The 27101-nt window shown below is 69.2% G+C and overlaps 3 protein-coding genes across 3 annotated transcripts; 1 reads left to right on the top strand and 2 right to left on the bottom strand.

Moving 5' to 3' along the window:
* Positions 1-129: 129 nt before the first annotated feature.
* On the bottom strand, positions 130-5385 carry LOC134552590 (rho-related BTB domain-containing protein 2-like). Its single transcript, XM_063401316.1, has 9 exons — positions 5113-5385; positions 4727-4830; positions 3213-3398; positions 2019-2812; positions 1325-1443; positions 907-1057; positions 649-737; positions 446-551; positions 130-357 (listed from the first exon to the last, which is right to left on the bottom strand). Exons 1-9 carry the CDS (start codon positions 5302-5304, stop codon positions 188-190), a joined length of 1911 nt encoding a protein of 636 aa, XP_063257386.1. The 5' UTR covers positions 5305-5385; the 3' UTR covers positions 130-187.
* A 2282-nt stretch (positions 5386-7667) lies between these two features.
* Positions 7668-13669, top strand: LOC134552588 (drebrin-like). The gene is made up of 13 exons (XM_063401315.1): positions 7668-7828; positions 9073-9125; positions 9206-9318; positions 9392-9466; positions 9928-10062; positions 10204-10281; positions 10755-10906; positions 11091-11145; positions 11556-11630; positions 11723-11831; positions 11903-12957; positions 13322-13367; positions 13469-13669. Exons 1-13 carry the CDS (start codon positions 7743-7745, stop codon positions 13567-13569), a joined length of 2133 nt encoding a protein of 710 aa, XP_063257385.1. The 5' UTR covers positions 7668-7742; the 3' UTR covers positions 13570-13669.
* Positions 13670-13836: 167 nt separating this feature from the next.
* Positions 13837-24338, bottom strand: RTKN (rhotekin). Its single transcript, XM_063401317.1, is given in 14 exon segments — positions 13837-14527; positions 15069-15173; positions 15806-15971; positions 16261-16392; positions 17497-17603; positions 18364-18458; positions 19351-19575; positions 20116-20233; positions 20306-20359; positions 20499-20560; positions 21018-21211; positions 22835-22909; positions 22911-23038; positions 24278-24338. Coding segments are annotated over 14 exon segments (1821 nt in total). The 3' UTR covers positions 13837-14228.
* Positions 24339-27101: the final 2763 nt, after the last annotated feature.

Raw genomic sequence — 27101 nt, forward strand, 5'->3', positions numbered from 1 at the left:
CCCAAGCCTGAGCCCCCTGCTTGGCACAGAGACCCCAGCCCAGCCCCGAGCCCCCCACTCACCACAGGGACCCCCAGCCCAGCTGAGCCCCCCAGCCCTACGTGGGGATCCCGGGGCCGAACTCCCTGCTCAGCACAGGGGCTCCCAGCCCCCCCGAGCCCCCCAGTGCCCTCCCCGAGCCCCCCGCTCAGGCCACGGGGGGTGAGGGCCGCCAGAAGCACCACTTGCTGCGGGGGTGCTGCTTGCGCTGCAGCTGCTCCTCGCGCTCCCGCTCCTTCTTGGAGCGCAGGTACAGATCCTCCTCCTTCAGGTACCACACCGGGGGCCAGCGGTGCCGCTCAAAGTGCGCCTGGTTCTCTGCGGGGACATCCCGGGGGGGCTCAGGGCACGGCGGGGATCCTCCCATCCCCGTGCCCCCCGTCCCCGCCCCGCGCCCGCCCCGTACCTGGGGACATGAACTTCATCTCGCGGGGGAAGCGGCGGCACACGCGGTTGTAGTTGGTGCAGATGTAGTGCAGGCACCACGCCGCCAGCTGCCGGGCATTGTGGAACTGGGGGGGAAGGAGGATTTGGGGAGGGGTCACCCCGTCACCTGGGAGTCTCTGTGCCCCCCCAAAGGGGGTCTCCGTGCCCCGCAGCCCCCCGTACCTGCGTCATCTCCAGGTAGATGATGACCTGCTCGTCGATCTCCACGCGCTGCATGAAGGCTCGCAGCAGCTCGTCCACGGCGTATTGCTCTGGGGGAGGGGGACATGGGGGGGTCACACAGCGGGGACACCCCCCGGGCCCCCCCGCGCTTACATAAGGACGGCGAATGACACCCGGGGACGATCGATCCGTCCCCGCGGCACCGGCAGGGTATTGGCAGGTGACGTCAGGGGCCGCGGGGAGGGAGGGGGGTCTCACCGGTGAGCGCCTGCAGCCGCGGCAGGCACAGCCGGTCCGTGAGGATGAGCAGCTCCATGGCGTCCAGGTCGGGCGTGGGGGTGAAGACCCCCGTGTAGAGGAAGTCGAGGACGGCGCGGAGGCAGGCGCAGTTGGTGCCCGGCAGGGACACCTGTGGGATCGGGGGGAGCTCAGAGCCACTCCCAAAGGGGGCTGGGGGAAAGGGGGACCCTCCTGGCAGTGCCTGAGCTGGCACAGCACCTCCAGCCCTGGAACAGCCCCACAACCCAGCACAGATCTGACCCAGTGCAGCGCCTCGCTCTCTCCTCTGCACGAGGGAAGTAGGACACCTGTCCCCCCAGGCCAGGGGGTCTGAGCAGCCCCCTGGCCCCAACCGAGGATGCCCACCCTGCCCCACAGGTCCCCTGCTGGCCCCCACCTCGTCGGCGTAGCTCTCGCGGAATCCCCCCCGGAACATGGCCCTCATCCAGTCGCAGCCGGCGATGAGCAGCGGCTTGTGCGCCGGCACGGCGCCGTCATCCACACGGAACACCACGTCTGGGGACAGGGGACAGCTCAGGGGGGGACAGCCACCCCTCAGATATCTCCTGTCCCCCTCAGCCCAGGGGCAGCCGCCCCTCGGACACTGCAGGCCAGGGACAGCCACCCCTTGACCACCACTGTCATGGGGACGAGAATCCTCAGACCTTCCTTCCGTGGGGACAGCCACCCTCAGACACCACTGCCTTGGGGACAAGGATCCCTTGGACATCCCTTCCATGGGGACAGCCACCCCTCAGACACCACTGCCTTGGGGACAAGGATCCCTTGGACATCCCTTCTGTGGGGACAGCCACCCCTCAGACACCACTGCCTTGGGGACAAGGATCCCTTGGACATCCCTTCTGTGGGGACAGCCACCCCTCAGACACCACTGCCACCCCTTTGGCCATCACAGCCCAGAACTGCCACCACCCCAGCAGCACCTCCATGACTGACTGGGGCAGGGGCTCCAGGACCCCAGACTCCAAACACCTCAGTGGCGGGAGGGGCTCAGAGTGACCACAGCCCTGGCACCACGAGAAGGGGCCACCATCTGGAGGGGATGGTGGCCACCTTCCTTCCCCCCGTACCTGCGAAGACGCCCTTGGCCAGGCACTCCTTGACGCGGTTGGCGCGGCGCACGTGGAAGGCCTTGGTGATCTCCTGGTTCATGAAGCTCTCCTGGTTGAGCTCGTTGGCCACCATCATGCGCAGGTCGAACACCTCCAGCAGCTCGGCCACGGCACCCACCTGCCGCAGGTCGCCGTGGGGCCGCTCCAGCCTGCCCGTGTACAGATACTCCAGCACGGCGCGGAGCGGCTCCGGCCGCACGCCGCGGTCCATGGCCACCACCGCCATCCGCCGCTCCCGCCCCGCCACCGGGTCGGCCACCGGCTCCCAGCGCAGGCTCAGGAAGCCGCGGCCCCACGATGACAGGTCACGGGCCCCCCCTTCCCCCTCGCTGGAGGTCTCCAGCGTGAAGAGGTCGTAGAAGCGGGAGCAGGCGGTGGCCAGGTAGACGCGGTGGGCGAAGACGCGGTGGCCGCCCTGCAGCTGGAAGACGACGTCGGCGCAGAGCGGGGCTTGGAACAGCGCGGCCGGGCCGCCCCCCAGGCCGGGGGGAGCATCAGGCACCTGGATGAGGGGCGGGGGGGGCTTGGGGGGCAGGAAGGGCGCCTGCAGCAGCGGGCGCTGCATCTTGCGCAGGTGGGACTTCCAGAACTGCAGGTGGCGGCGGGACACGAGCGCGGCACGGATGGCATTGTCGAACACGTCCTTGACCCCGAACTGGGCCACCACGCTGGTCTCGTAGTAGGGCACCCCCAGCTCCTGGGCCACCTCGTGCCCCCGCTCCGGCGGCAGGATGTCCGAGGGCTTGATGGGCCTGCGGGGCATAGACAAGGCAGGGGGCTCAGGAGGGGGTCCAGGGCAGCCCCTCCTCGTTCCAAGGATGCTGGAAGGCCTCATCCCCAACCCAGGAGGTGCTGGGAGGGTGGCCCCTCCCTACTGTGGGGTGCCAGGGGGGCCTGGAGGGGAGGCCCCAACCCAGGAGCGCTGATTGGGACAGAGGTTCTACCCCACAAGTGCTGCCAGAAGACCCTGACCCACAGGGGGACCAAACCCCCGGGGGACGACACACCCTGCCCTGCTGCTGGCAAAACTGGGGGTCCCCACAGCAGCAGAGGGTGGGGTCCCCACTTTTATGGGACTGGGGTGGTCCTGGTGATGACCCACTGGGGTGTCCCTGTCCCCGTGGAGCTGGGGTTGACGCTCTGGGGGCTCACTTGGCCAGCGGCCGGCGCGCGCGGTTGACGGCGTCCAGGTCAGCGTAGCGCAGGTCCAGCTGGCAGCCCACCAGCACGATGGGCGTGCGGGGACAGAAGTGCTTGATCTCGGGGTACCACATGGTCTTCACGTGTCGCAGAGAGTTGGGGTTCGCCAGCGAGAAGCAGAGCACCACCACGTCCGACCTGCGGGGAGGAGCAGGAGCGGGAGGGCAGCACTGCCCCGCTGCCACCCGCTGTCACTCGGCGTCCCCAAACACGCCCTGCTCGGGCGGCAGCCGGGTCCCAGCCCCGCCCCAGAACACCGGGCACTGTCCCCAGCCTGGAAATCCCCCAGGAGCCTCAGGAACCCCCTGAGAGCCCCACAGCCGTGGGGATCCCCTGGGAACTCCATGACCTGCCCCCATGACAGGGGCAGGGACCCGACGGGACCTGGCTTCAGGTCACCACCGTCACGGTCTGCCCCAGCTCGGGTGGGCACCGTGGTGGTCCCAGCCCCTGAGCACCCCTGGGGGGGGTCCCAGGGGGGTGGCTGGGTGGGTGCCAGCCCCCGGCACCAGGGACAGACCACGCCTGCTGTCGCCGGTCCCACCCCCACGCCCACCGTGGGTCGGCCCCTGCCATCCCGGCCCTGACTCAGGGGGTATGAGGTGCCAGGGGACAAAGGGGGGATACCAGGGGACACGGGAGTGCGCCAGGGGACACAGGGTGGGTGCCACTACCCCCAAGTCCCCGGAGCAGCCGCGTGGCCACGGGCCCGGGTTGTTTTTAGTCCGCGCCGGGACGGGACGTGACCGGGAGGCGCCGCTGGAGCCGGGCCCGTGTTCCAGACCAAGATAGCCGCCACCGGCCCCCCCGAGGCCCCCGGCCAGCCCCGGGGCCACCGCGGGCCACGGGGACCCGGCCCCCCCGGCCCCCCCAATCCCGGGGCTCCCCAGCCGCGGGCCCCGCCGTGCCGCGGGGAGATTAGAGGTGCCGCGGGGCTGGCGCGGGGCGGCGGCGATAAGAGCCCGGACGTGCCGGCGGCCACGAGGACCGGCTGTTTACAACCGGAGGGCCACGGGAGGTCTGGGGGGCCCCTCCTTCGGCCAGGCCAGCGCCCACGGGAAGAGTTCCCGCACCACAATAGCCCCCCTGGAGCCGCCCCCCACCCACGGCTCCGGAGGGGCCGTGAGCAGCCGGGTGGTCCCTGCTCGGGGCGGGGGCTGCGGGGAGCACAGGGTTGGGGTCAGGGTGCCCCCAGAGCTGTCCCCGGAGGGAGATGAGGGCTGTCCCGGCCTTCCCCGAGGGTTTGGGGTGCCGGAGCTGCTGCCTGGGCGCTGGCAGGAACCCAAGGGGCTCTTTTGGCTCTGTGCATCCCGGGATGGGCAGGGCTTGCGGCCGGGGTGCGGGGGGTGGGGCTGGGCTGCCGGTGACAGGAGCGGGGGTGGCGGTGGGGGTCCGGGGGTGCCGGTGGCGGGGGTCCGGGTGGTGGTGGTAGGGGGTGGGGTTCCGGTGGCGGGCCGCGGTCCCACCTGCCATAGGCGAAGCGCCGGTCCTTGTGGTGGTCCCCGAAGGTGTCCCAGAGGCGCAGGGAAACGCTGACCTCGTCCACCACATCCCGGGAGCGCTCCAGCACCTGTCGGCACCGGGAATGGCACCGGGAACGGCACCATCACCCACCGCCCTGCCTGCAACCACCAGTACCACCCCGGTATGCCCCCGCTACCCCCTCCCCGTTCTCCCCCCGGTGTTGCTTGTGGTACCGGGCGCTCCGAGTGCTCGGTACCCCCTGGTTCTCCCCCCCCCCCGGCCCGGTTCCCCTCAGTGCCCGGCGCAGCGCGGTGTCCCCCGGTAACGCCCCTGCCGCTGTTCCCCATCTCGGTGTCCGGGCGTGCCCGGCGGTGCCCCCCGCCCTCACCTCCTGGCAGACGCGGTACTGGTCGATGGCCCACACGGTGGGCACGTGTGTGGCCAGCAGCCGGTACTGGCTCAGCGTGGCGTTGCAGGCGCGGGCGCAGATCAGCCGCGTCTTGCCCACCGCGTTGTCGCCCACCACCACGCACTTGATGGTCTCGACGTTGGGGCGCTCGTAGTCCACGTCGGGGTCCATGGGGGCGCGGGGGGCCCCGGGCAGCGGAGCGGCCCCGCTCAGCGCCCCCCGCCCGGCCCCGGCCCGTTACCGACCCCCGCCCCGCCCGCCCCGCCCCACCCAGCCCCGGAACCAATCAGCGCGCGCCGCTGCGGCACGCCCCGCCCCGCCCCGCCAATCACGCGCGGCACCGCCCGCCCGGGCCCCGCCCCCCGCGGCCCCCGCCCCGCGCGCGGACAAAGGAGCGCCGCCAGGGGGCGCCGCGCCGCCACGTGACGGCACGGCCCCCTCAGGGCCCCGCCCACCCAGTAACGGCCACGCCCACGGGGCGGGGTCAATGGACACGCCCCCATGAGGCCACGCCCACATTGGGAGGGCGGGGGGGGGGGCCGGGGTCGCGATAGCAGCGACAGCAGCGATACCACCGATAGCAGCGATACCAGTGACAATAGCGACACCAGTGACAGCAGCGACAGCAGTGACAGCGGTGACAGCAGTGACAGCAGCCATACCCGTGACAGAGGTGACAGCAGTGACACCAGTGACAGCAGCGACACCAGCGACACCAGCGGCACCTGTGACTGAAGCGACAGTGGCATCAGTGGCACCAGTGACGGTAGTGGCACACGCCAGGGAAACCGGTGACACCTACAACCCCGCTGGCACCAGTCAAACCAGTGTCACCAGTAAAACCAGCAACACTGGTTACACCAGCAAAACCAGTGACGTCAGTGACAGCAGTGACAGCAGAGACAGCGGTGACAGCGGTGACAGCAATGACAGCAGTGACACCAGTAAAACCAGTGACACCAGTGGTACCAGCAAAACCAGTACAACCAGTGACACCAGCAAGAGTGACACCAGTAAAAAGTGACACCAGTGACACCAGTGACACCAGTGACACCAGTGACACCAGTGACACCAGCAACACCAGTGACACCAGCAACACCAGTGAAACCAGTGACAGCAGCACTGCCAGTCACACCAGCGGCCCCAGGACACACGCAGGCTGGGCGTGTCGCTGGGCCCCAGATCCCATTTTCCAGCATTTTTTTCCTCCCCGGGGATTTGGGATTTTTCAGTCGCGGTGCCCAAATAAGGGAACGATGGGAGAGGCTCTGGGACAGGAGCCGTGTGGGGACGGGCCGGGCCACATACGGGGCTGGCAATGTCCCCGAGACCCCCCCGCCACCACCTTCATGGTCGAGGGGGTCCTGGTGACTCCCCCAGCCCCCCAAATCCCATTTCCTGGGGTAAACAGGGAATGGCAGGAGAGGCTCCAGGGACGGAGGAAAGGACAGAGGGGACAGATGAGGGAAGGGGGACACACCCCCCTCCTTGGTCCTGTGCTGGATCTGGCACAGCAGCCGGATCCCAGCCCAAGATCCCAGCCCAGCACCCACATTCCAGTGTGGGATCTCATCCCAGCCCGGGATCCCAGCCCAGCACCCACATTCCAGTGTGGGATCTCATCCCAGCCCGGGATCCCAGCCCAGCACCCACATTCCAGTGTGGGATCTCATCCCAGCCCAGGATCCCAGCCCAGCACCCACATTCCAGTGTGGGATCTGATCCCAGCCCAGGATCCCAGCCCAGCACCCCAGTGTGGGATCCTCATCCTGCTGTGGGATCCTGGCACGGCAGCCGCATTCCAGTGCTGGACTGGGGCACAGGTCCCAGCGTGGGCCCCTGGGAGCTGCCCCACATCCTGGTGTGACATTCGTGTCCTGCTGTGGGGTCCTGGGACCTCCCCACGCGTTCCAGCGTGGGATCCTGGAACCTGCATCCGTGTCCTGGAATGGGAACCTGGCACAGCACCCTCATCCCGGCACAGGGACCCTCATCCTGGTACAGGGACCCCCATCCCAGTACAGGGACCCTCATCCCAGTATGGGACCCTCATCCCAGTACAGGACCCTCATCCTGGCACAGGGACCCTCATCCGAGTACAGGGACCCTCATCCCAGTACCGGACCCCCATCCCAGTACAGGACCCTCATCCTGGCACAGGGACCCTCATCCCAGTACAGGGACCCTCATCCGAGTACAGGGACCCTCATCCCAGTACCGGACCCCCATCCCAGTACAGGGACCCCCATCCCAGTACGGGACCCCCATCCCAGTACAGGGACCCTCATCCCAGTATGGGACCCTCATCCCAGTACAGGGACCCTCATCCCGGCACAGGGACCCTCATCCCAGCCCAGGGACCCTCATCCCAGTACGGGTCCCTGTCCCGGTGCGGGACCCGGGCCCGGCCCCACGTCCCAGCGCTCCCAGCGCCCCCCGGCCCGTGCCGGTGCCTCCCGGCCGCTCCCGCCCCCGCCCCGCCCGGTGCCGCCCGTGGGCGGTGGAAAGTGCCGGGGGGGTGGCAGGGGAGGGAGGGGCGGGAGCAGGGCGGCGGCGGCGGGCCCGGGATCGGGATCGGCCCCGGCATCGGGATCGGCCCCGGCATCGGGATGGCGGGGCCGGGGCTGGAGCGGTACCGGCTGGCGCTGCTGGCGGCGCGGGAGGACGTGGGGAACCCCCGGGCTGGGACCGACTGGTGAGAATGGGAGGGCGGGGAACACCGTGAGAGGGAACGGGAGCCGGGAATGGAGACCGGGAATGGGGACGGAAGGGAAGACCGGGAACAGGGCACAGGGAATGAGGAGCCGGCACAGGGAACCGGGAGCTGGGACGGGAACGGAAGAGGGGACCAAGACTGGGAACGGGCACTGGGACAGGCACCGGGCACAGGACCGGGAAGCAGGAACAGGCACCGGCACGGGCCAGGGCGTCGGGGGCGGGCCGAGAGGCACCGTTACCGGCGCCGTGACGGGGGCTCCGCGGCGCACCGGGCCTTGGGGTGCCGGTCCACGGGGGGGTCCCGGGACTGATCCCTACGCGCCGCCGCGCTGGGAACCGGGAGTCTCACCCGGTCTCGCCCCGTCCCGCCCGGTCCCTCCCGGTGCCGCCGGGCTGGGAGCGGCGCCGCGCCCGGGGCGGGGGCAGGTCGGGCCCGGGGGGGATTGCGGGAACGGGGAGCACCCCGGGGTGCGGTAAGGGGGGGTTCTGCCCGGCTGCACCGGGGGGGCGCGGGTCCGGGGACGGTCCAGGGCTGGGGGTCCCGGGCTGATCCTAGTTCGGTGCCGGGGGGCCGGAGCCGCTGTCCCCCAAAACCGCCATGCCGGAGAGGGGGGCGACGGCCCCGGGGCTCATCGGCCTCGCAGCCCCCCGGCGTCACGGGACCGCCCGTCACCGCGGCCACCGGGGCATTGCCCTCTGCCCCCGGAGCGCGGCTGGACCCGCTCCAGCGCCGGCTCCTCCCGGCGCCCGCCCGGCCGCGTGCCGGGCTCTGTCCCGCCATGTGGCGCCGCAGCCTGTCGCGACATGCCGTGACACGCGTGACGTGCCCCACGCGCGCTGCCGGAGCCGTGCCCAGCCCCGAACCGCGTGCGCCCCGAACCGGAGCCACCCGGGAACAAAGAGGGGCAGAGCCGCTGGCAATGCCCGGAGGGGAGGCTCCCGCCGGGACGGGGCCCCCTGAGCGCTCCCAGGGCCGGTCGGGGGTCCCGGCACCGCCGCGCGGTGGGGGGGTCGCTGGGGAGGCCGTGCCGCTCCGGCGCTTCCCACATTCCCATTGTCCCGGGGGCGGATGCTGCCGGCGGCATTTCCATGAATTCATCCCGAGCTGGTGGCACGGGGGTACACGGGGGGTGCCCAAGCCTGGCAGGTCCCCCACTTTATGTGACACCCGCTCTGACCCCCCCACCCTGACCCCCACCCTGCCCCCCCTTCTCCCCCCAGGGCCGTCTTTGGCTATGAGAAGCACCACGACCTCAAGCTCCTGGATTCCGGAGGTACCGGGAGCGACGCTGCCGGGGAGTATTGGGGGGTCCCCCGAGTTCCCCCGCACCCCCTCTGACCCCCCTCCTTACAGCCGGGGGGCCGGATGAGCTCGCTGGGAAATTCTCTGCGGCCAGCGTCATGTACGGGCTGTGCCGGGTCCCCGATCCCGCCTCCGGCACCCCCAGGATCGTCCTCATCAGCTGGGTGAGTGCGGGGGGACGGCTCGGGGGGACTCCCGGGCGGGACCCCCCGGGCTGAGCAATGCGTGCGGTGCCAGGTGGGGGAAAAGGTGCCGGAACCGCAGCGGGCGGCGTGCGCCGGGCACCTGCCGGCCGTCCGGAGCTTCTTCAGGGTGAGTGAGGGGCGCGCCGCCCTCGGGGGGTGCCGGGGGGGAGTGTCGGGGTCCCCGCCCCGCTGTGTTCCCCATTCCTGCCCGCCCCGTCCCCCCCATCCCGCCGGCCCGACCTTTGCCTGTGCCCGGCGCATTCCTGGCGCTGCTGACTCAGCCGCCGCTTTCCCAGTGCTCCCAGTCTTGGCCGCCGTGCCGGAGCTGTGGTTGGGATCCCTGCCCCCCCCCAGCCCGTCCTGACGGGGGGGTCCCGCCCGCCCCCATCCCCCGGAACAGCTTCCGGTGATCTGTGTGGGTCCGGGGTCTGGATCCGGCCCCACATCTGGATCCGGCCCCACATCTGGATCCGGCCCCACATCTGACGCGTCCCAGGGAATGGTGCCCAGATTCCCCGGGGAGCGCGGACCCGCGCGGGGGCCGGGCCGTGGGAGGGGTGACACGGTCCCGTCCCGTCCCGGTGGCAGGAGGCCACGGCCGTGATCAGCGCCCGCCGCTCCGAGGAGGTGACGCTGGAGGGGCTGCGCCGGGTGCTGGCCCAGCTGGAGCCCCCCGCCCCTCGCCCTCCCAGGAGGACCCCCCAGGACCCCCCGGAGCTGGTGGTGAGTGGGGGTCCCGCTGCGGCCATGGCCCTGCGGCGATGGGGAGGGCACCTGGGGGGCGATGGGTGCTTGCTCGCCCTTCCCGGAGGTCTCTGGGCAGGGGGTGTCGGGGGTCCCACCCTGACCCCCTGTGCTCCCCAGGGAACCAACTACCGCAAGACCAACCCCGCACTGGAGCTGCAGCGCACCCAGCGCGATTCCTTCTGGGAACAGGCGGAGGTGAGGGGTCAGGGGGCTGGGGAAGGGCTGGGGGCTCCCCACTATCCCCCGGTATCCAGGGGATGGGGTCACGGCTGCTGCCTCGGGCTGGGGTTGGCAGGGGCTGAGACCAGGGATCCCAGTGCCCAGCTTGGTGGAGGTCCCGGTCCCGGTGGGGGTCCCAGTCCCGGTCTGGGGTGCTGTGGGGTCCCAGAGCCGGGGTCTGTGGGGGTCCCACTGCTGACACCAGTGGGGATCACAGTCCCAGTGCCGGGACCGAGGGGGTTCTAGTGCCGGTGCTGCTGGGGAGGTCGGTGGGGTCCCGGTTCTGGTCCTGGTGCCGAGGCTGGGAGTGTCCCACGTGAAGTTTGGCGGGTCCCCGTCCCGGTTCCCGGTGCTTGCGGGATCCTGGTGCCTCTCCTGGTGGCCGGGAGGGTGAGCTCCCGGTTCAGCTCCCGGTGCCGATCCCGGCGCTGATCCCGGTGCGTGCGCAGCGCGAGGAGCAGCAGCGGAAGGAGCAGGAGCGGCAGCGGGAGCGGGAGCAGCGGCGGCGCTGGGAGCGGGAGCGCATGGAGGAGGAGCGGCTGCAGGCGGCCGAGCGGGAGCGGCGGCTGCAGGAGCGGGAGCGGCTCATCGAGGAGCGCCGGTGAGGGGCAACGCTGGGCTCCAACCCTGTCCCAGCCCCGTGTCCCCATCCCTGTCCCATCCCCGTGTCCCGGTCCCCACATCCCACTGGTGTTTCCCATCTCTGTCCCATCCCTGTCCCTTGTCCTATCCTGGTGTCCCATCCCTGTAACCCCTCCCTGACCCCCCAACTCCCGGCCCCGCAGGCAGGAGCAGGCGCGGCTGGACGCGGAGGAGCGGAGGAAGGAGCAGGAGCGATGGGTGAGCGGGAAGGGGGCTGCAATGGAGGGTCCCAGGGGGATCGAGGGGGTCTGTCCTGGGAGATGCAGGGGCTCCATCCCAGCAGGATCCAGGGCACTCATCCCAGGGAGTCCCATCCCAGGGGGATTCAGGGGGTTCCATCCCGGGGCTCAGTCCCAGGGGATTCAGGGATTCTCATCCCAGGGAGTTCTGGGCGTGTGTCCTGGGGGGTCTGAAGGGGCTCATGCCAGGGGATCCGGGGTGTCCATCCTGCAGGATCGAGGGGCTCCATCAGTGGATGGGGGATCCGGGGTGGGGGTGTAACCTGGGAGGTGTGAGGGCTCTCTCCCAGGGCGTCCAGGGCTCCATCTCAAGGGATCCGGGATCCACCCTGAGGGATCCACGTTTCCCATCGCTGTCCCGTCCCGCAGGAGCAGCAGCAGCGGGAGCAGGAGGCGGCCGAGCGGGAGCGCGGGGGTCGTACCGGGGTCAGCGGGACGGCGGCTGTGAGTGCCGGGACCGGGTCCCTCCCTGCCCCCGGGCCACGGGGCCACCGGCCCTGCCGCGGTGCCGCCCCCGCTGACCCCCGGTCCCACAGGAAGCCGCCATCCTGGTGTCCCAACGCACCCAGAACCCCCGGGAATTCTTTCGGCAGCGGGAGCGCTCGGGGTCCACGTCCACATCCGCCCTGCCCGGCGGCGCCCCCGGTAGGTGTCAGGGGAGGGTTGGGGGGCAAGGGGGGCTCTGGGGGTCGCTGCTGACCCCCCGTCCCCGCCAGGTGCCCGCCGGCCCTTCCTGCGGTACCAGCGCAGCCTGACGGAATCCGCCTTCATCTTCCGCCGCCCGGAGCCCCTCCGGACCCCCCCGCCGGGAGCCCCCAGGGGAGCATCGCCCCCCAGCCCCCTCCGGCCGCCGCCGCCACTGCCCCCCGGCCCCGCGGGGACAGGGACACCCCAGGGTGCCACCACAGGGACCCCCGCCAGCCCCATGGGGAGGGGCACCCCTCCCTCGGCCACTCTGGGGACGCCCCCCAGCCCAGCCCGAGCAGGGTCCCCCCATGCCACCAGTCCTGTGGGGACAGGGACCCCGCAGTGTGCCACCACCAGGACCCCCATCAGCCCTGTGGGGACAGGGGCCCCTCCCTCTGCCACCACCAGGACCCCCATCAGCCCTGTGGGGACAGGGACTCCACAATGTGGCACCCTGGGGACGCCCTCCAGCCCAGCCCGAGCAGGGTCCCCCCATGCCACCAGTCCTGTGGGGACAGGGACCCCTCCCTCTGCCACCCCGAGGAGCCCCCCCAGCCCTGTGGGGATGGGCACCCACCGATGTGGCACCACTGGGGCCCCCTCCAGCCCCATGGGAACGGGGACCCCTCCCTCCGCCACCCTGGGGACCCCCAATTTTGCCACCAACAGGTCCGGGTCCCCCCCTGCCATGCCTGGGCCCCCTCCCAGCCCCCCCCGGATAGGGGTCCCTCCCAGCCCCTCTGGGTTGGGGTCTTCTGAAAGCACTTATGGGGTAGAGCCCCTCCCTCCTCCCAGCACTCCCAGCTTGGGGTCTCCCCCCAGGCCCCCCCGGGATGAGGAGGGGTCTCCCCCGGGCACTCCCCCCTTCCCCAGCCCCCCAGCATGGGAGTCTCTGGGGCCACTGGCTGAGGAAGTCCCCAGCCCGCGGGAGGGGTCCCCAATACCCCCAGCCAGGCCCCCCCCGCCCAACCCCAGCCCCCCCAGCCCGGTGCAGGACCCCCAGGATTTGGGGCGCAATGGAATCGGGGGGCACGAGGGGGGCGGCTGGGAGGCCCCCTGGGAGCCGGGACCCCCCCCAGGACAGGTACGGGAGGGGCTGGGGGTGATGTGGGGCTGGGGGAAGTGTGGGGGGCTGAGATGGGGGTTGGGGGTGATGGGGGGCTGGGGATGATGTGGGGCTGGGGGAAGTGTGGGGGGCTGAGATGGGGGTTGGGGGTGATGGGGGGCTGGGGGTGATGGGGGGCGTGGGGGCTGTGGGGGCTGCAGGGTTTGGGGCTGGGGGCAGGAGGGGAACACACGGCCCTGGGGGCTGGTTCTGGGGGTCGGGATGGGACTGGAGAGGGCATGGAGTGGGGGGCAGGATGGGAGGTGGGGTGGGGTCCCCCGGTGAGTGGGGCGGGCACTGCTGGGGGTGTGGAGACCCCTCAGGTCGCTCCCACTTTCTGCAGGGGGATGAGCCCAGCGAGAGCCTCGTGCTGCACAAGGCCACGCCAGGTACCCCAAAACTCCCCGCTAAACCCCCCGAGTCACCCAACCTCCCCCAGACCCCCCGACCCACCCACGACCCCCCCATCTCACCCCCGCTCTCCCCCCAGGCTTTGCGCTGCTGCTGGCCCGGGACGCCCCCCACCCACCGCTTTTGGGGGGCCCCAGCCCCCCCACCGAGGACGAGGACCTGTCCCCCCATGCTGTGTAGCAGGGGGGCCCCCAGCACCTCCTTCTGGGGTGTGGGTGTCCCCCCTATGGCACCCCAGCCCCCAGGATGGATGCCCCCTCCCCACTCACCCCCCAGCACAGCCTCCACTCCCCCACTTGCACCCCACATGAGCAGCTTGGGGAGGGGGCAGCACCCCAAGACCCCCCCCCCGCTGGTGGCAGCACAGGATGGGAGGGCACAGACCCCCCCTCACCCGGGCACAGGGACCCCCACACACTCTCCCCTCCCAAAATCACACCCAGCAGCTGTTAAATAAATTTTAATGCAAATTATTAGTGAATATTATTAATGAGGGGGGCCCTGCCGGGGGGGTTGTGTCCCCCCCCCGGGTTAGAGGTGAGGGAAAGCAGAGCTGGGGGGCTCTGTGTCCCCCCCAGGTTAGACCCTGAGCACCCACCCTGGGGTGGGGGATCCCCAGCACCCACCCTGCGGTGGGGGGTCCCCAGCACCCACCCTTGTTGGGGGGGAAGGAAACACCCCCCCCCTTTTTGGAGTTTAGCCCTGCCCGTCCCCAGCACGGGGAGGGGCAGAAATTCCAGTTTCTCCCCAAAAACAGAAGCTGGGAGTCCCCAGCACCCCCAACCCCCATGGCAAATGGGGGGGTCCATCCCTCCCTGTCCCCCCCCAAGTGCTGGGGGTCAGACCCGGGACTGGAGGGCTCTGGGGGGGTCTCTCTGGGGGGGGCCCGGGCTGCTGCTGCCGCTGCTGGAGGAGCTGGAGTGGGGGGGTTTTGGGGGGCCCCCCCGGCCCTTCAGGGTGCTGAGGCGGGCATCCAGGGACAGGGTGCGGGGGCGGCCCCGGCGGGGGGGGCTGGGGCTGCGCAGGGGGGGCCCCTCGAACAGCGACAGCCACGGGGGGGGTCCCGGGGCGCGGGGAGCCCCCCGGTGCCGCGCCAGGATGTCGGTCACCGCCGCGATGTCGTCCGAGGGGTCAATAGCTGGGGGGGAAAGGGGGGGTCACGGGGGCTCAGGGGATTCACAGACCCCCCCCCAGACCCCCTCTGCTGTGCTGTGGGGTGAGGGCTGTGAAATGAACCCCCCCAGTACTCCCCCAGCCCCCTGTGGATTCCCCTCACAGGCGGTGGGGGGGTTTGGGGGTGCCTTCACTGCTCCCCCATTCCCCACGGCAATCCTGGGGGTGCTGTGGTGGCGGGGGGGCTGCCTCGGGGCCCCCCCGTGTCCCCCCCGTCACCTGTCGCTGTAGTAGGAGCTGAGCAGCGCCCGGATCTCGGCTGAGACATTCTCCTGCAGCAGGAGCCCCTCGCCCGGGGGCGTCCCGGGGGGGCCCGGCGGGGCTGGGGGGCGCAGGAGGGGGTGGCAGAGCAGAGGGGGAGAGAAACGGGGGGACAGAAATGGGGGGACAGAGAGGGGGGACAGAGAGGGGGGACAGCGAGAAGAGCAGCGTTAGGGAGCGAGCAGAGAGCAGAGAGGGGGAGACAGAGCAGAGCCCCCCCAGAGCACCCCCCCAGCCCCACTCACCCGTCTGGTGGTAGAGCGAGCCCTGGGGGGGCAGCGGGGCCGGGGGGCGGCGTGGGGGGGGCTCCTCGATCCGCATCAGCTCCTCACAGCACTGCTTCCACTGGGCTGTGGGGACGGGGACAACGCCGTGGGACAGAGCCCCCCGCGATCCAGGAGCTCCTGGGATGGGGATGGAGCTGGGAGGGGGATTGCAGTGGGATGGGGGTGCCACTGGATGGGGTCAGCCTGGCACGGGGGTCTCATGGGAATGGGGGTGGTGCTCTCAGGACTGGGGGTCCTGGGGTGATGGGGCTCCCACAGGGCTGGGTCCTGCAGGGATGGTCTGGGGTCCTGTCAGGATGGGGGTCCCACAGGGATGGTCTGGGTCCTGCCAGGATGGGGGTCCCACAGGGATGGGAGTCCCACAGGGATGGTCTGGGGTCCTGCTGGGATGGGGGTCCCACAGGGATGGTCTGGAGTCCTGTCAGGATGGGGGTCCCACAGGGATGGTCTGGGGTCCTGCCAGGATGGGGCTCCCACAGGGATGGGTCCCACAGGGATGGTCTGGAGTCCTGGGGTCCTGGGGCTCTCACAGGGATGAGAGGTCCCACTAGGCTTGGGGATGGGACCCACTGGGACAGGGTCCCACCAGCGTGGAGGGTCCCCCAGGGCTGGGAGCGCCCGCAGGGATGGGGGGCACCCCACAGGGATGACGGGGATTCCCGCAGGGATGGCGTGGGGGGGTCCCAGGGGCTCACCCAAGTCGTGCAGGTGCTGCCCGAAGGCCTCGAGCCAGCGCTGCGCCTCGGCCGCGCTCTCGGCCACCAGCACGTGCGTCACCTCCTCCCCGCCCAGCCGGTTGGTGACAGCCACCCCGGGGGGCTGCCCGCGGCCCCCCGGCTCCGCCGCGCGCACCCGCGTGTCCTGCAGCACCGGGACTCCCTGGAACCCACGGCCCCACAGACCCCAGAACGCCCCACAGACCCCACAGACCCCACAGACCCCACAAACCTCGAACCACCCCCAGCCCCCCACAGTGCCCCTTTCTCCCTGTACCCACCACGACCCCTCCATCCCCCACAACCCCAGAGCCCCCCACAGCCCCTGTGCCCCCCAGGGCCCTCCCACCACCACACCCCTGCATCCCCTGTGTCCCCTGTGTCCCCCGTGTCCCGTATCCCCTGCGTCCCCCGTGTCCCCCGTGTCCCCATACCTTGGTGACAGCGATGGTGAGGGTGGGCTCCTGCCCTGCCTCGGCCTCGCCAGCGCTGCCGTAGCAGAGCAGCCCAGGGCCCCGCAGGACGCAGAACAGGGGGGGCCCGCTCGGCCCCTCAGCCCCCGGAGCCTGTGCCCAGACCCCCCGAGCCGTCAGCACCCAGGGGTGACCAGCCTGCCTCCGATTCTGCACCCAGATCCCCCCAGAGCCACCCCCACCAGTCCAGAGCCACTGATGGGGATGGACGGGACCGGGTGGGTTCGTGTCACCACCCATCCTGTCCCCATGCCTGTCCCCATTCCCAGCTCTGTCCCCATTCTCATCCCAACCCATTCCCATCCCTTGTCCCTTCCCATCTCTGTCCTACCCCTTGCGTCTGTCCCCATTCTTGTTCCCATCCATGTCACTGTCCCCATCCCATTCCTCTGTCTGACCACAGCCCGTGCCCATCTTTGTCCCTGTCCCTGTCCCATCCTTATCCTTATCCTCATCCCCATTCCCAACCCTGTTCCTGTCCCTATCCCCGTCTCAGTCCCATCTTTGTCAGTGTCCCACCCTTATCCCCATCCCAGTTACCACAGGGGTGTTGATCCATCCCATGCCTCCATCCCATTCCTAATCCCATTCCCTCTATCCCATTTCCTCACCTGCAGCTGCAGGATCCCTGTAATTATGGCGGTGCTTATGCAGCGCATCCCTCCATCCCATCCCTATATCCCATTTTTCTATCCCACTGCTATATCCCATTTCTCTATATCCCATTTCTCTATCCCATCTCTAGATCTCATTTCTGTATTGCACCCCTATATCCCATTCCTATATCTCATCCCTCTATCCCATCCCTATATTCCATCCCTAAACCCTATTTCTCTATCCCATCTCTAGATTCTACTTCTCTATCCCATCCCTCCATCCCATCCCTATATCCCATTTCTCTATCCTATCCCTGTCTCCCATTCCTGTATTCCATCCCTATATCCCATTTCTCTCTCCTATCCGTAGTTCCCATTTTTCTATTCCATCCCTATATCCCATTTCTCTATTCCATCCCTATATCCCATTTCTGTATCCCATCCCTGTCTCCCATTCCTATATCCCATCCGTATATCCCATTTCTCTATCCCATTTCTCTACATCCCATTCCTCTATCCCATTTCTCTATACCCCATTCCTCTATCCCATATCTCTATACCCCATTTCTCTATATCCCATTCCTCTCTCCCATTCCCTCACCTGCAGCCGCAGTGTCCCTGTCGCCGCCGCGGTGTCCATGCAGCTCGGCCTGGCCGCCAGGCGGCAGCACATGCGGCCATAGAGGGGCACCCAGCAGGGGCTCTGCTCTGGGGGGGGACACGGGGACATGGGGGACATGGGGGACACGGGGGACACCCCCACACTGACCCCACGGGACACCCCCACACGGACCCCAAACCCTGCGGGGGGACATTGAGGGGCTGGGAGGGACCCCCACACTGACCTCAAACCCACCCATGGGGGACATGGGGGACACGAGGGGGCTCTGGGTAGGGGACACATGAGGATCTTGGGGGTTGAGAGGGACCCCCAAACCCCACCAGGAGCCCAGACCCTCCTCCTCCTCCCGCCAGGATCCCCCGACCCCCCATCCCCCATTTCCCCAGACCCCACCCAGACCCTTTCAGGACCCCAAGATCCCCCTCTCCACCCCGCCAGGACCCCCAAACTCCTCCCCGATCTGTTCCAGCCCCATTGTCTGTGTTATGGGGTGCCATGGGATGCTGTGGGGAGTTTTGGGGTGTTATGGGGTGTTACTGGCTACTGTGGGGTGTTATAGGATGCCATGGGGTGGTTCAGGGTGCTATTACATATGGTGGGGTGTTATAGGGTGTTATAGGGTGTTATGGGGTGTTATGGGGTGTTATGGGGTGCCATGGGGTGGTTATGGGGTGCCATGGGTTGGTTATGGGGTATTATAGGGTGCCCCGGGGCGTTTTGAGGTGGTTATCAGGTACCATGGGGTGTTATAAGGTGTTATAGGGTATTATAAGGTGTTATAGGGTGTTATAAGTTGTTATGGGTTGTTATGGGGTGACCTGGGGCGTTTTGGGGTGCCCCACTGACCATCGGCGGCGATGACGAGGTCGTGGGTGCGGAACCCGTCGTGCACCTGCGCCAGGGACAGCGTGGCGTGTGCCAGCAGCTGGAACCGGGGACACCTGGGGACAATGGCGGGTCAGGGGGACACTGGGGGATCTGGGGTAGGGGTCGGGGAGGATGGGGAGGTCTGGGGGCGCAGGGGGACACAGGGCACACACGGGGGGGACACGGGGCACAAACAGGGGGTGCAGGGGGACAGAGGGGGGCACAGGGGGACACAGGGCACACACAGGGGGGACACAGAGGGAACAGGGCACACACAGGGGGCACAGGGGACACGGGGAGCACACAGGGGGCACAGGGCATGCATGGGGGGCACAGGGGACACGGGGCACACACAGGGGGGCACAGGGGACACGGGGAGCACACAGGGGGCACAGGGCATGCATGGGGGGCACAGGGGACACGGGGCACACACAGGGGGGCACGGGGGCACACAGGGGGCACAGGGGGACACAGGGGGGGACACGGGGCACACATGGAGGGCATGAAAGGACATGGGGCACACACAGAGGGCACAGGGGGACACAGGGTGCACATGGCGGGCACAGGGGGACACAGGGGGCACAGGGGGGGACACGAGGCACACACGGGGCGCACAGGGGACACAGGGCGCACACAGAGGGACACGGGGCACACACAGGGGGACACGGGGCACACACAGGGGGCACGGGGCACACACGGGGGGCACAGGGGACACAGGGCACACACAGGGGGACACGGGGCACACACAGGGGGCACAGGGCACACACAGGGGGACACAGGGCACACACAGGGGGACACAGGGGGGGACACGGGGCACACACAGGGGGGCATAGGGGGACACACAGGGGGACACGGGGCATACACAGGGGGCACAGGGCACACACGGGGGGCACAGGGGACACAGGGCGCACACAGGGGGACACAGGGCACGCACGGGGGGCACAGGGGGGGTCTCAGGGTACTCACGGCACGCCGGGCGGTGGCAGCAGCAGCGCCCCGGTGCCGCCGGTGCCCGGGGGGCTGCCGGGGCCCCCCTCCATGGCTGCCCGTGCCCGGCGGCCCGAGGAGCGGCCCAGGGAGGTGCTGAGGCGTGTGGCCAGCTTTTTGGGGGTGCTGCCCTGCGCCCCCCCGCCCGGCAGCCCCGCGCTGTACAGCTCCACCTTCAGCTCGAAATCGGGGCCCGCCTCCGAGCTGGGGGGCACAGAGGGGTCAGCGAGGGAAGGGGACACCCCCCGCGGCCACCCCCAACAAGGAGGGGACAGGGGTCCCAGAGGGGAAGGGTGGGGCTGGGGTCCCTGGCAGGGGTGGGCAGGGGTCTCCTGAGGGGGGCAGGGGTGTCTAGGGGTCCTCAGGTGGGGGCAGAGGAGGGCAGGGGTCACCCCCCAAAGTGGTCAGAGGTCCCCAGAGGGGGATCAGGGGTCCCCTGGAGCAGGAGAGGGCAGGGGTTCCCAAGGGGGGGTTGGTGGTGGCAGGGGTCCCATGGGGGGTGTCAGTGTCCCTGAGGGGGTGATTGGGGGTCCCATGGGAGGGATCAGGGGTCCCACGGGGGGTGTCAGTGTCCCTGGGGGGGTGTGGGGGTGATCAGGGGTCCCGTGGGAGGGATCAGGGGTCCCATGGGGTGGTCAGGGGTCCCACAGACAGGCTCAGGGGATGGATATGGGGGTGCTGAGGGTCCCCTAGGGGGGTGCCAGGGTCCCAGGGAGGGGTGTGGGGGTCCCGTGTGCCCCTCACAAGAGCACGGCGCCCTCGAAGCAGATGTCGGTGAGGGTCCGGTCCACCAGCACCGTGGGGGTGTCGTGGATCTCGGCGCCCACCTGCAGCAGCAGGAACACGGCGCAGCGGTGCAGCTCTGGGGGGGCACGGGGGGGTCACACAGGGCATCACGGGGAAACGGGGGGACCCTCGGCACCCCAACACTCACCCCCCTTGTTCCTGAAGTACTCGGTGTCCTTCCACATCAGCGGGATGCGCAGATCTGGGCGGGAGGAGGAGGAGAGGGGTGACCCCCTCTGGGACATCCCCAGGCCCCCTACCCAACATGCAGGCTGTGCTCCGGGGGGGCAGGGGGACAGGATGGGGTCCCCCCTCCCCAGAGCCCCCCGGGCCCCCCATACCTGAGATGCAGACAGTGCCACGGCACGGCACCCGCTCAGCCCCAGGCCCGCCGTCCGAGGGGCTGTGGGGACAGGAGGGGCTCAGCAAAGCTCCCCACAGGGTTTGGGGTGCTCCCCTCGGGTTTGGGGTGTCCCCTGCCACCACATTCCCACAGCTGTGCCCCTCTGGATTTCCCCATTCCCCCCAAGTTTCGGGGTGCCCCTCACCGTTGTGGCCCCCACAGGGTCTGATCCCACCCCTGGGGTTTGGGTTTTTCCCTCACCGTCGTGTCCCCCATGTCCCCCCCCCAGATTTTGGGGTGTCCCTCACCGCTGCACCCCCCATGGGCTCCTCAAACCCCCCTCCCTAGGTTTTGGGGACCCTCCCCACCATCCCCCCGCGTTTTGGGGTGCCCCTCACCACCCTGTGGGGTTCTCCCTTCCCCCTCCAGTTTTGGGGCTCCACGGGATGCCCTCCCCAGGTCTGGGCGGCCCTTGGGGTACCCCACGCCCTCCCCCACCATTTTCGGGGTCCCTCACCGCCGGGCCCCCCTCAGCCGGGCCTCCTGGCGCCGCTGCAGCTCTCCCCCCGCCGCCACCACCCTGGCGTCGCACAGCACCAGGGTCTTGGTGGTCTCCAGCGCCTGCTCGGGGCGGCTGCAGGCGGGGAGCAGGCGCCGGGCGCCCTCCCGCACCCGCAGCGCCCGCTCCAGCGCCCGCTGCAGCTCTGGCTCCTGGAACGGGGCACATTGGGGGTCAGGGGGACCCCAAAAACCCTCCCAGACCTGCAGTGCCCGCCCCAGAGCCCGCTGCAGCTCTGGCTCCTGGAATGGGGCACATTGGGGGTCAGGGGGACCCCAAAAACCCTCCCAGACCCACAATACCCACTCCAGAGCCCGCTGCAGCTCTGGCTCCTGGGAACAGGGCACATTTGGGGAGTTAGGGGGACTCCAAAAACCCTCCCAGACCCACAGCACCCGCTCCAGAGCCCATTGCACTCCTGGGAACGGGGCACATTTGGGGGTCAGGGGGTCCCCAAAATCCCTCCCAGATGCACAGCGTCCCCTCCAGAGCTCACTGCAGCCGCAGCCCCTGGGAACGCAGCACATTTGGAGGGTTAGGGGGACCCCAAAACCCTCCTGCACGTGCAGCACCTACTGCAGATCCAGCTCCTGGTAACAGGGCACGTTTGGTGGGTCAGGGGGTCCCAAAACCTCTCCCACACCCACTGCAGCTCTGACTCCCGGGAATGGGGCACATTTGGAGGGATCAGGGGGACCCCAAAACCCATCCCAGACCCACAGCAGCTCCTCCCACATTTGGGGTTCGGGAGGGTCTGAGGATGTGGGGGTGGGCACGGGGGGCCCGGGCACCCCCCAGTCATGCCCAGACAGTGCCAGCCCTGCACACACGGATTGGGGGGTCCCACACTGGTTGGGGGGTCCCAGCCCCACACACGGGGGGTCCCAGCCCTGCCCTGATGGGGTCCCGGCTGTGCACCCCTAGGGGATCCCAGCCCTGTGTTCTTAGGGGTCCCAGCTGCACCCACACATCGTGCACCCCATAGATTTATCAGGAACCCCAAAACCAGGCCGTGCACCCCACAGATTTATCAGGAACCCCACAAACACATCGTGCACCCCATAGATTTATCAGGAACCCCACAAACACATCGTGCATCCCACGGATTTATCAGGAACCCCACAAACACATCGTGCACCCCACAGATTTATCAGGAACCCCAAAATCAGGCCGTGCACCCCACAGATTTATCAGAAACCCCACAAACACATCGTGCACCCCACAGATTTATCAGGAACCCCACAAACACATCATGCACCCCACAGATTTATCAGGAACCCCACAAACACATCGTACACCCCATAGGTTTACCAGGCACCCCCATAAATTATTCCTGCACCCCACGGGGGAACCGGGCACCCCATAAGGGAATCGCGCACCCCACAGATTCACCGAGCACCCCAAAATCCCCAGCACACGCCCCCCAACTCCTTCCCGGTACCTCCTGCTCGTCCATCCCGATCCCGATCCCGATCGCGATCCCGCCCCGGTCCCCCCCCTCCAGTGACGTCATCGTCTATAAATAACCCCCCGCTGCAAACGGGGGGAGCGGGAGCCCCCCAAAATCGCCCCTTTATTGGGTTTAGGGTGAGAGGAGCTTTTGGGGTCTCACCCTCGAGGGGTGAGAGGAGCTCATTCCATTCTCCCGGGACCCCCGGAACCCCCCGGAGCCCCCGGACCGCGGGAAAACCGCGGTCCGGGGGCTCCGGGGGGTCCCGGGGGGTCCCGGATTTGGAGTCGGGGAGAGGATGGGGGGATCCCCCCAAAATTCCCACCTGGATGCTGGCGGCGATCTGGCGGATGTAGAGCATGTTGAGATCCTCCAGGATCCGCAGCCGGCGGCCCCCCCCCCACCTCCATCGGGACCCCCGGGACCCCCCCAGTTATTTTGGGGGGTCCCCCCAAAGCCCCCCAAGGGGGTCCCGCCGCATCCAGCGCTGGGGTGAAGTGGGGGCCCTCCCCACCCCACAGCGAGGCGGCTGCGGGGAGAAAAGGGGGCTTTGATGGCCCTCCCCAGGGGATTTGGGGGGGTCCCCCACGTGCTCCGGCCCCTCCCTGGAATTTTGGGGGGCGTCCACGTTGTGCGCCCTCCCCAAATCGCCGCCCCCTCGCAGGGAACAAGGGGGGGACTGTGCGGGAAAGGGCAGCGGGGGCGGGGGGACGGGAGGGGGGCAGGGAAGGGGTGGGCAGGGTTTGGGGTGCAAGGAGGGCTGGAGGAATTCGGGGGGGCAAGAGGGGGAAGATTTGGGGTGCGGGGAGAGGATGTGGGGGGCGGGCAAGGGAAGAGATGGGGTGCAGGGGACAAGGTGGGGTGCAAGGGGCGGGGGGACAGGATGGGGTGCGGGGATGGGATGAGGGGTGCAGAAATAGGGTGCAGGGTTTGGGGTGCAGGGTTTGGGGCGTAAGATTGGGGTGCAGGGATTTGGGTGCAGGGTTTAGGGTGCAGGGTTTGGGGCGTAGGATTGGGGTGCAGGGAGGGGATTTAGGGGCAGGGAGGGAATGCAGGGATTGGGGTGCAGGGTTTGGGGAGCAGGATTGAGGTGCAGGATTGGGGTGCAGGGATTTGGGTGCAGGGTTTGAGGTGCAGGATTGGGGTGCAAGGTTTGGGGTGCAGGCTTTGGGGAGCAAGGCACAAGAGGAGTGGAGAAAATGGGGTGCAGGAGACAAGATGGAGTGCGGGGATGGGAAAAGAGGGGCAGGGATTTGGGGCCACGGAAGGGATTAAGGGGGACAGGAGGGTGTGCAGGGGACTCGATGGGGCTCAGGGTTTGGGGTGCAGCGAGGGGATGAGGGGTACGGGGGAGGGGACACCAGCTGGGGGGCGGGGAGGGGGCGCAGGGGAAGGGGTTGCAGGGTTTGGGGTGCAGGGTTTGGGGTGCAGGGTTTGGGGTGCAGGGGACCGGGGACAGGACGAGGGGTGCAGGCAGAGGACGGGGTGCGGGACGGGGGGTGCCGGGGTCAGGGCGCAGAGCCTGGAGGTGCCGGGGACGGGAAGAGGGGTGCGGGAAAGGGGGGACACCGTGGCCCGGGGGTGCGGAACGGGGCTCCGGGAGCGGCACTGGAGGAGGGGGCGGGGGAGGCGTGGGAGGAGGAGAAGGGGTGCCGTGCGGGGGAGCCGGGGAACGGAGCCCCGCTAGGGACGGACACCGGGACCCCTCGTCCTCCCACACCCCCCGCGCCCCCAGCCCCGGTGCAGCGCTGCCCCCCGTTCCCGGTACCTCCGGCCGCTCCCGCTCCGCCGCGATCGCGCACAGGAAGCGGCGGCCGCCCCCGCCCCATGTCCCGCCCCGTGTCCCCCATTCCCCGTGTCCCCCCCTCCCTTCTCCCAGGAGCCGCCTCCGTGTCCCCCCCGCCCCCACCCGCGGGGCTCCGGGACACCGGGAACGGGTGGGGGGCGCCCCCTGCCGGGCGGAAAGGAGCGGTGCGTACGTGGGGGGGAGGGCGAGACCCCTCCGGGGGCACCGGGACCGCCCCGGCCGGACCGGAGCCCCCGTGTGCAGCTGGTACCGGCGAACCGGGACCTCCCCGCGGGCACCAAACCCGCCCTGAGAGAACCGGGGCTCCTCGGGATGCACCGGGACCGCGCCAAAGAGCACCGGGACGGCCTCAAATGCCCCGGGACCATCCCTGAGACCCCTCAGAGTGCGCCAAGGCACCCCCGAGGGGACCGGGAGCCCCCCGAGGGAACTCAGCCCTGCCAAGTTGGCACCGAAAGACGGGGACCTCCCCCCCCCCCGTATCCACCGGGACCCCCACAAGCGCACCAGGAGCCCTCAAAATGCACCAGACCCACCCCGGGATGCACCGGAGCCCCCCCAATGCACTGAGACCCCCCAATATGCATCAGCCCCCCCAAGGGCACCGGGGCCCCCCGAGTGGGGGTGTGCCGGGTGAACTGGGACCCCCCCAGTACAGCAGGACCCCTCAGTGGGCAGCTGGGGCTGGGTGAAATGGAGCCCACCAATGCACCAAGACCCCCCCGCGCACACCACGAACCCAACAGCGCACTGGGGACCCCCAAAATGCAGCTGGGACTGGGGGAACTGGGACCCCCTGTACCCGCCAAGAGCCACCCCGGGCACTGGGACCCCCATAACGATGCCAGGACCCCACCCACACGCACTGCCCCCCTCCATGCAGAGCTGGTTTTGGGTGAATCAGGACCCTCAGGTGAAGCAGGACCCCCCCGACCCACCCCGACCCCCCAAGTGCCCCGTGTCCCCTGGACACCCCGTCCCCTGTGCCCCCTGTGCCACCTGGCCGCGCCCCCACCCCGGCACCGCCACCCCCACCTGTGGGACTCCCCAGTCCTCCTGTCCCCTCCCCGACCCCCAGTCCCACCCAGTCCCTCCCAGTCCCTCCCAGTCCTCCCAGTCCCCCCTCCCCGTCGGCTGCCGGGGGCGCGGGCGCTTCCCGCTGTGCCGGATCCCACCGGAATTCCCGGCTGGGCCGGGGCAGCGGGACCGGCCCGGGGGGCCCGGGGGGCAGGGAGCGGCCGCGGCCGCCCCCGTGGCCTCGTGCCCGGGCCGATCCCGCCGTTCCCGGTGCTCCCGGTGCTGCCGTACCTGCGAGGCTGGGGCCGGGGGGCAGCAGCGGCCCCGGCGCAGCTCCATGTCCAGCGCCGACCCCCGCGCCACCGTGGCGCGGCTGCTCTCGTCCCGCCGGAACATGGGCGGGGGTCCCGGGGGTCCCGGGGGGGCCTGGAGGGTCCGGAAAGTCCGAGGGGTCCAGAGGTTTCTGAAGGGTCCCAGCGGACTTGGGGGATCCCGGGGTCTGCAGCCTTCCGAGGGGTCCGGGAAATCTCGGGGGTCCCGGAGTCCCAGCGAGCCGGAGCTTTATGGGGGCTCCCGGTATTCCCGGTGTCCCAGGTGGTTGCGGTCCTCTGGAGCCTCCCGGGGGAGCCCCGCGGGGTCCCGGTGCTCCTGAGGGGTCTCGGAGCTTTGCGGGGGGTCCCGAGGTCCCGGCGGTCCGGGGGTCCTGGGGGGTCCCGGTGCTCCGGGAGGGGTCGCCCAGAGAATCCCGGTGTCCGGAGTGTTCGGGGCTTTCCCGGCGCTCCTGGGGACACCGGGATGGATGCACGGGGAGACCCCGGGGTGGCCTCTCCCGGCCCCGCACAGCGCCGGGACCCCGCGGCGGGTGGTGCCGGCGGCTCCTGGCACGGGTGGGACAATGGCCCGGGGCAGCGGCAGCTGCGGGCGGGGGCGGGCGGGTGTCCCTGTGCGTGTCGGGCTGTGACAGCATCGCTGTGTGTGTGACATCTGTGTGTGTGACATCTCTGTGTGTGTGACATCTGTGTGTGTGTGTGTGACATCTGTATGTGTGTGACATCTGAGTATGTGTGACACCTCTGTGTGTGTGACATTTGAGATATTTGGGTGGGTATTTGAGGGGTTTGTGCCGATATTTGAGATATTTGGGTGGGTATTTGGGGGATTTGTGCTGATATTTGAGATATTTTGGTGGGTATTTGAGGGGTTTGTGCCGATATTTGAGATATTTGGGTGGGTTGATGAAGTCCTCTTAGTCTTCTCCCCGGACAAATCAGACCCAGCTCCCTCAGCCTTGGCAGTGCTCCAGACCCCAAATCAGCCCCAAATCAGCCCCAAATCAGCCCCGCTGCAGGAACTCCGGGTCTCTCTGGTCCTGAGGAGCCCAGACCTGTGCACAGCACCCCGGCCGTGCTCACCTGGGCAGGGCAGAGGGGCAGGATTGCCCCGGAGCTGCGGCACTGCCCGTGCCCATGGCCCCGGGATTCCAGCGCCCCCAGGACTCCCAGGACCGCGGCTGGGCAGGAACAGCCCCCAGGACCCCACAGCTCACACGTGTGATCACACCCGAGCTCACACCTGCACAGCTCACACCCGAGCTCACACCTGAGCTCACACCCAGCTCACACCCGAGCTCACACCCAGCTCACACCCGAGCTCACACCCAGCTCACACCCGAGCTCACACCTGAGCTCACACCCAGCTCACACATCTGCTGCGGGCGGCCCTAAAGCATTCCTGGCGCCAGTTTCCCCCCGGGACACCGCACAACGTG

Source organism: Prinia subflava, chromosome 7, assembly GCF_021018805.1.
Source record: "Prinia subflava isolate CZ2003 ecotype Zambia chromosome 7, Cam_Psub_1.2, whole genome shotgun sequence".
Classification (NCBI taxonomy): domain Eukaryota; kingdom Metazoa; phylum Chordata; class Aves; order Passeriformes; family Cisticolidae; genus Prinia; species Prinia subflava.

Coding starts and splice junctions, on each gene's coding strand:
- LOC134552590 (XM_063401316.1), bottom strand. CDS start 5,304: ATGGACCCCGACGTGGACTACGAGCGCCCCAACGTCGAGACCATCAAG. Junction 3,399..4,726: donor CGGCGCTTCGCCTATGGCAG/GTGGGACCGCGG, acceptor TCCTCCCCGCAG/GTCGGACGTGGTGGTGCTCT. Junction 358..445: donor GATGAAGTTCATGTCCCCAG/GTACGGGGCGGG, acceptor ATGTCCCCGCAG/AGAACCAGGCGCACTTTGAG.
- LOC134552588 (XM_063401315.1), top strand. CDS start 7,743: ATGGCGGGGCCGGGGCTGGAGCGGTACCGGCTGGCGCTGCTGGCGGCG. Junction 9,319..9,391: donor GGATCGTCCTCATCAGCTGG/GTGAGTGCGGGG, acceptor GTGCGGTGCCAG/GTGGGGGAAAAGGTGCCGGA. Junction 11,631..11,722: donor GGGTCAGCGGGACGGCGGCT/GTGAGTGCCGGG, acceptor CCGGTCCCACAG/GAAGCCGCCATCCTGGTGTC.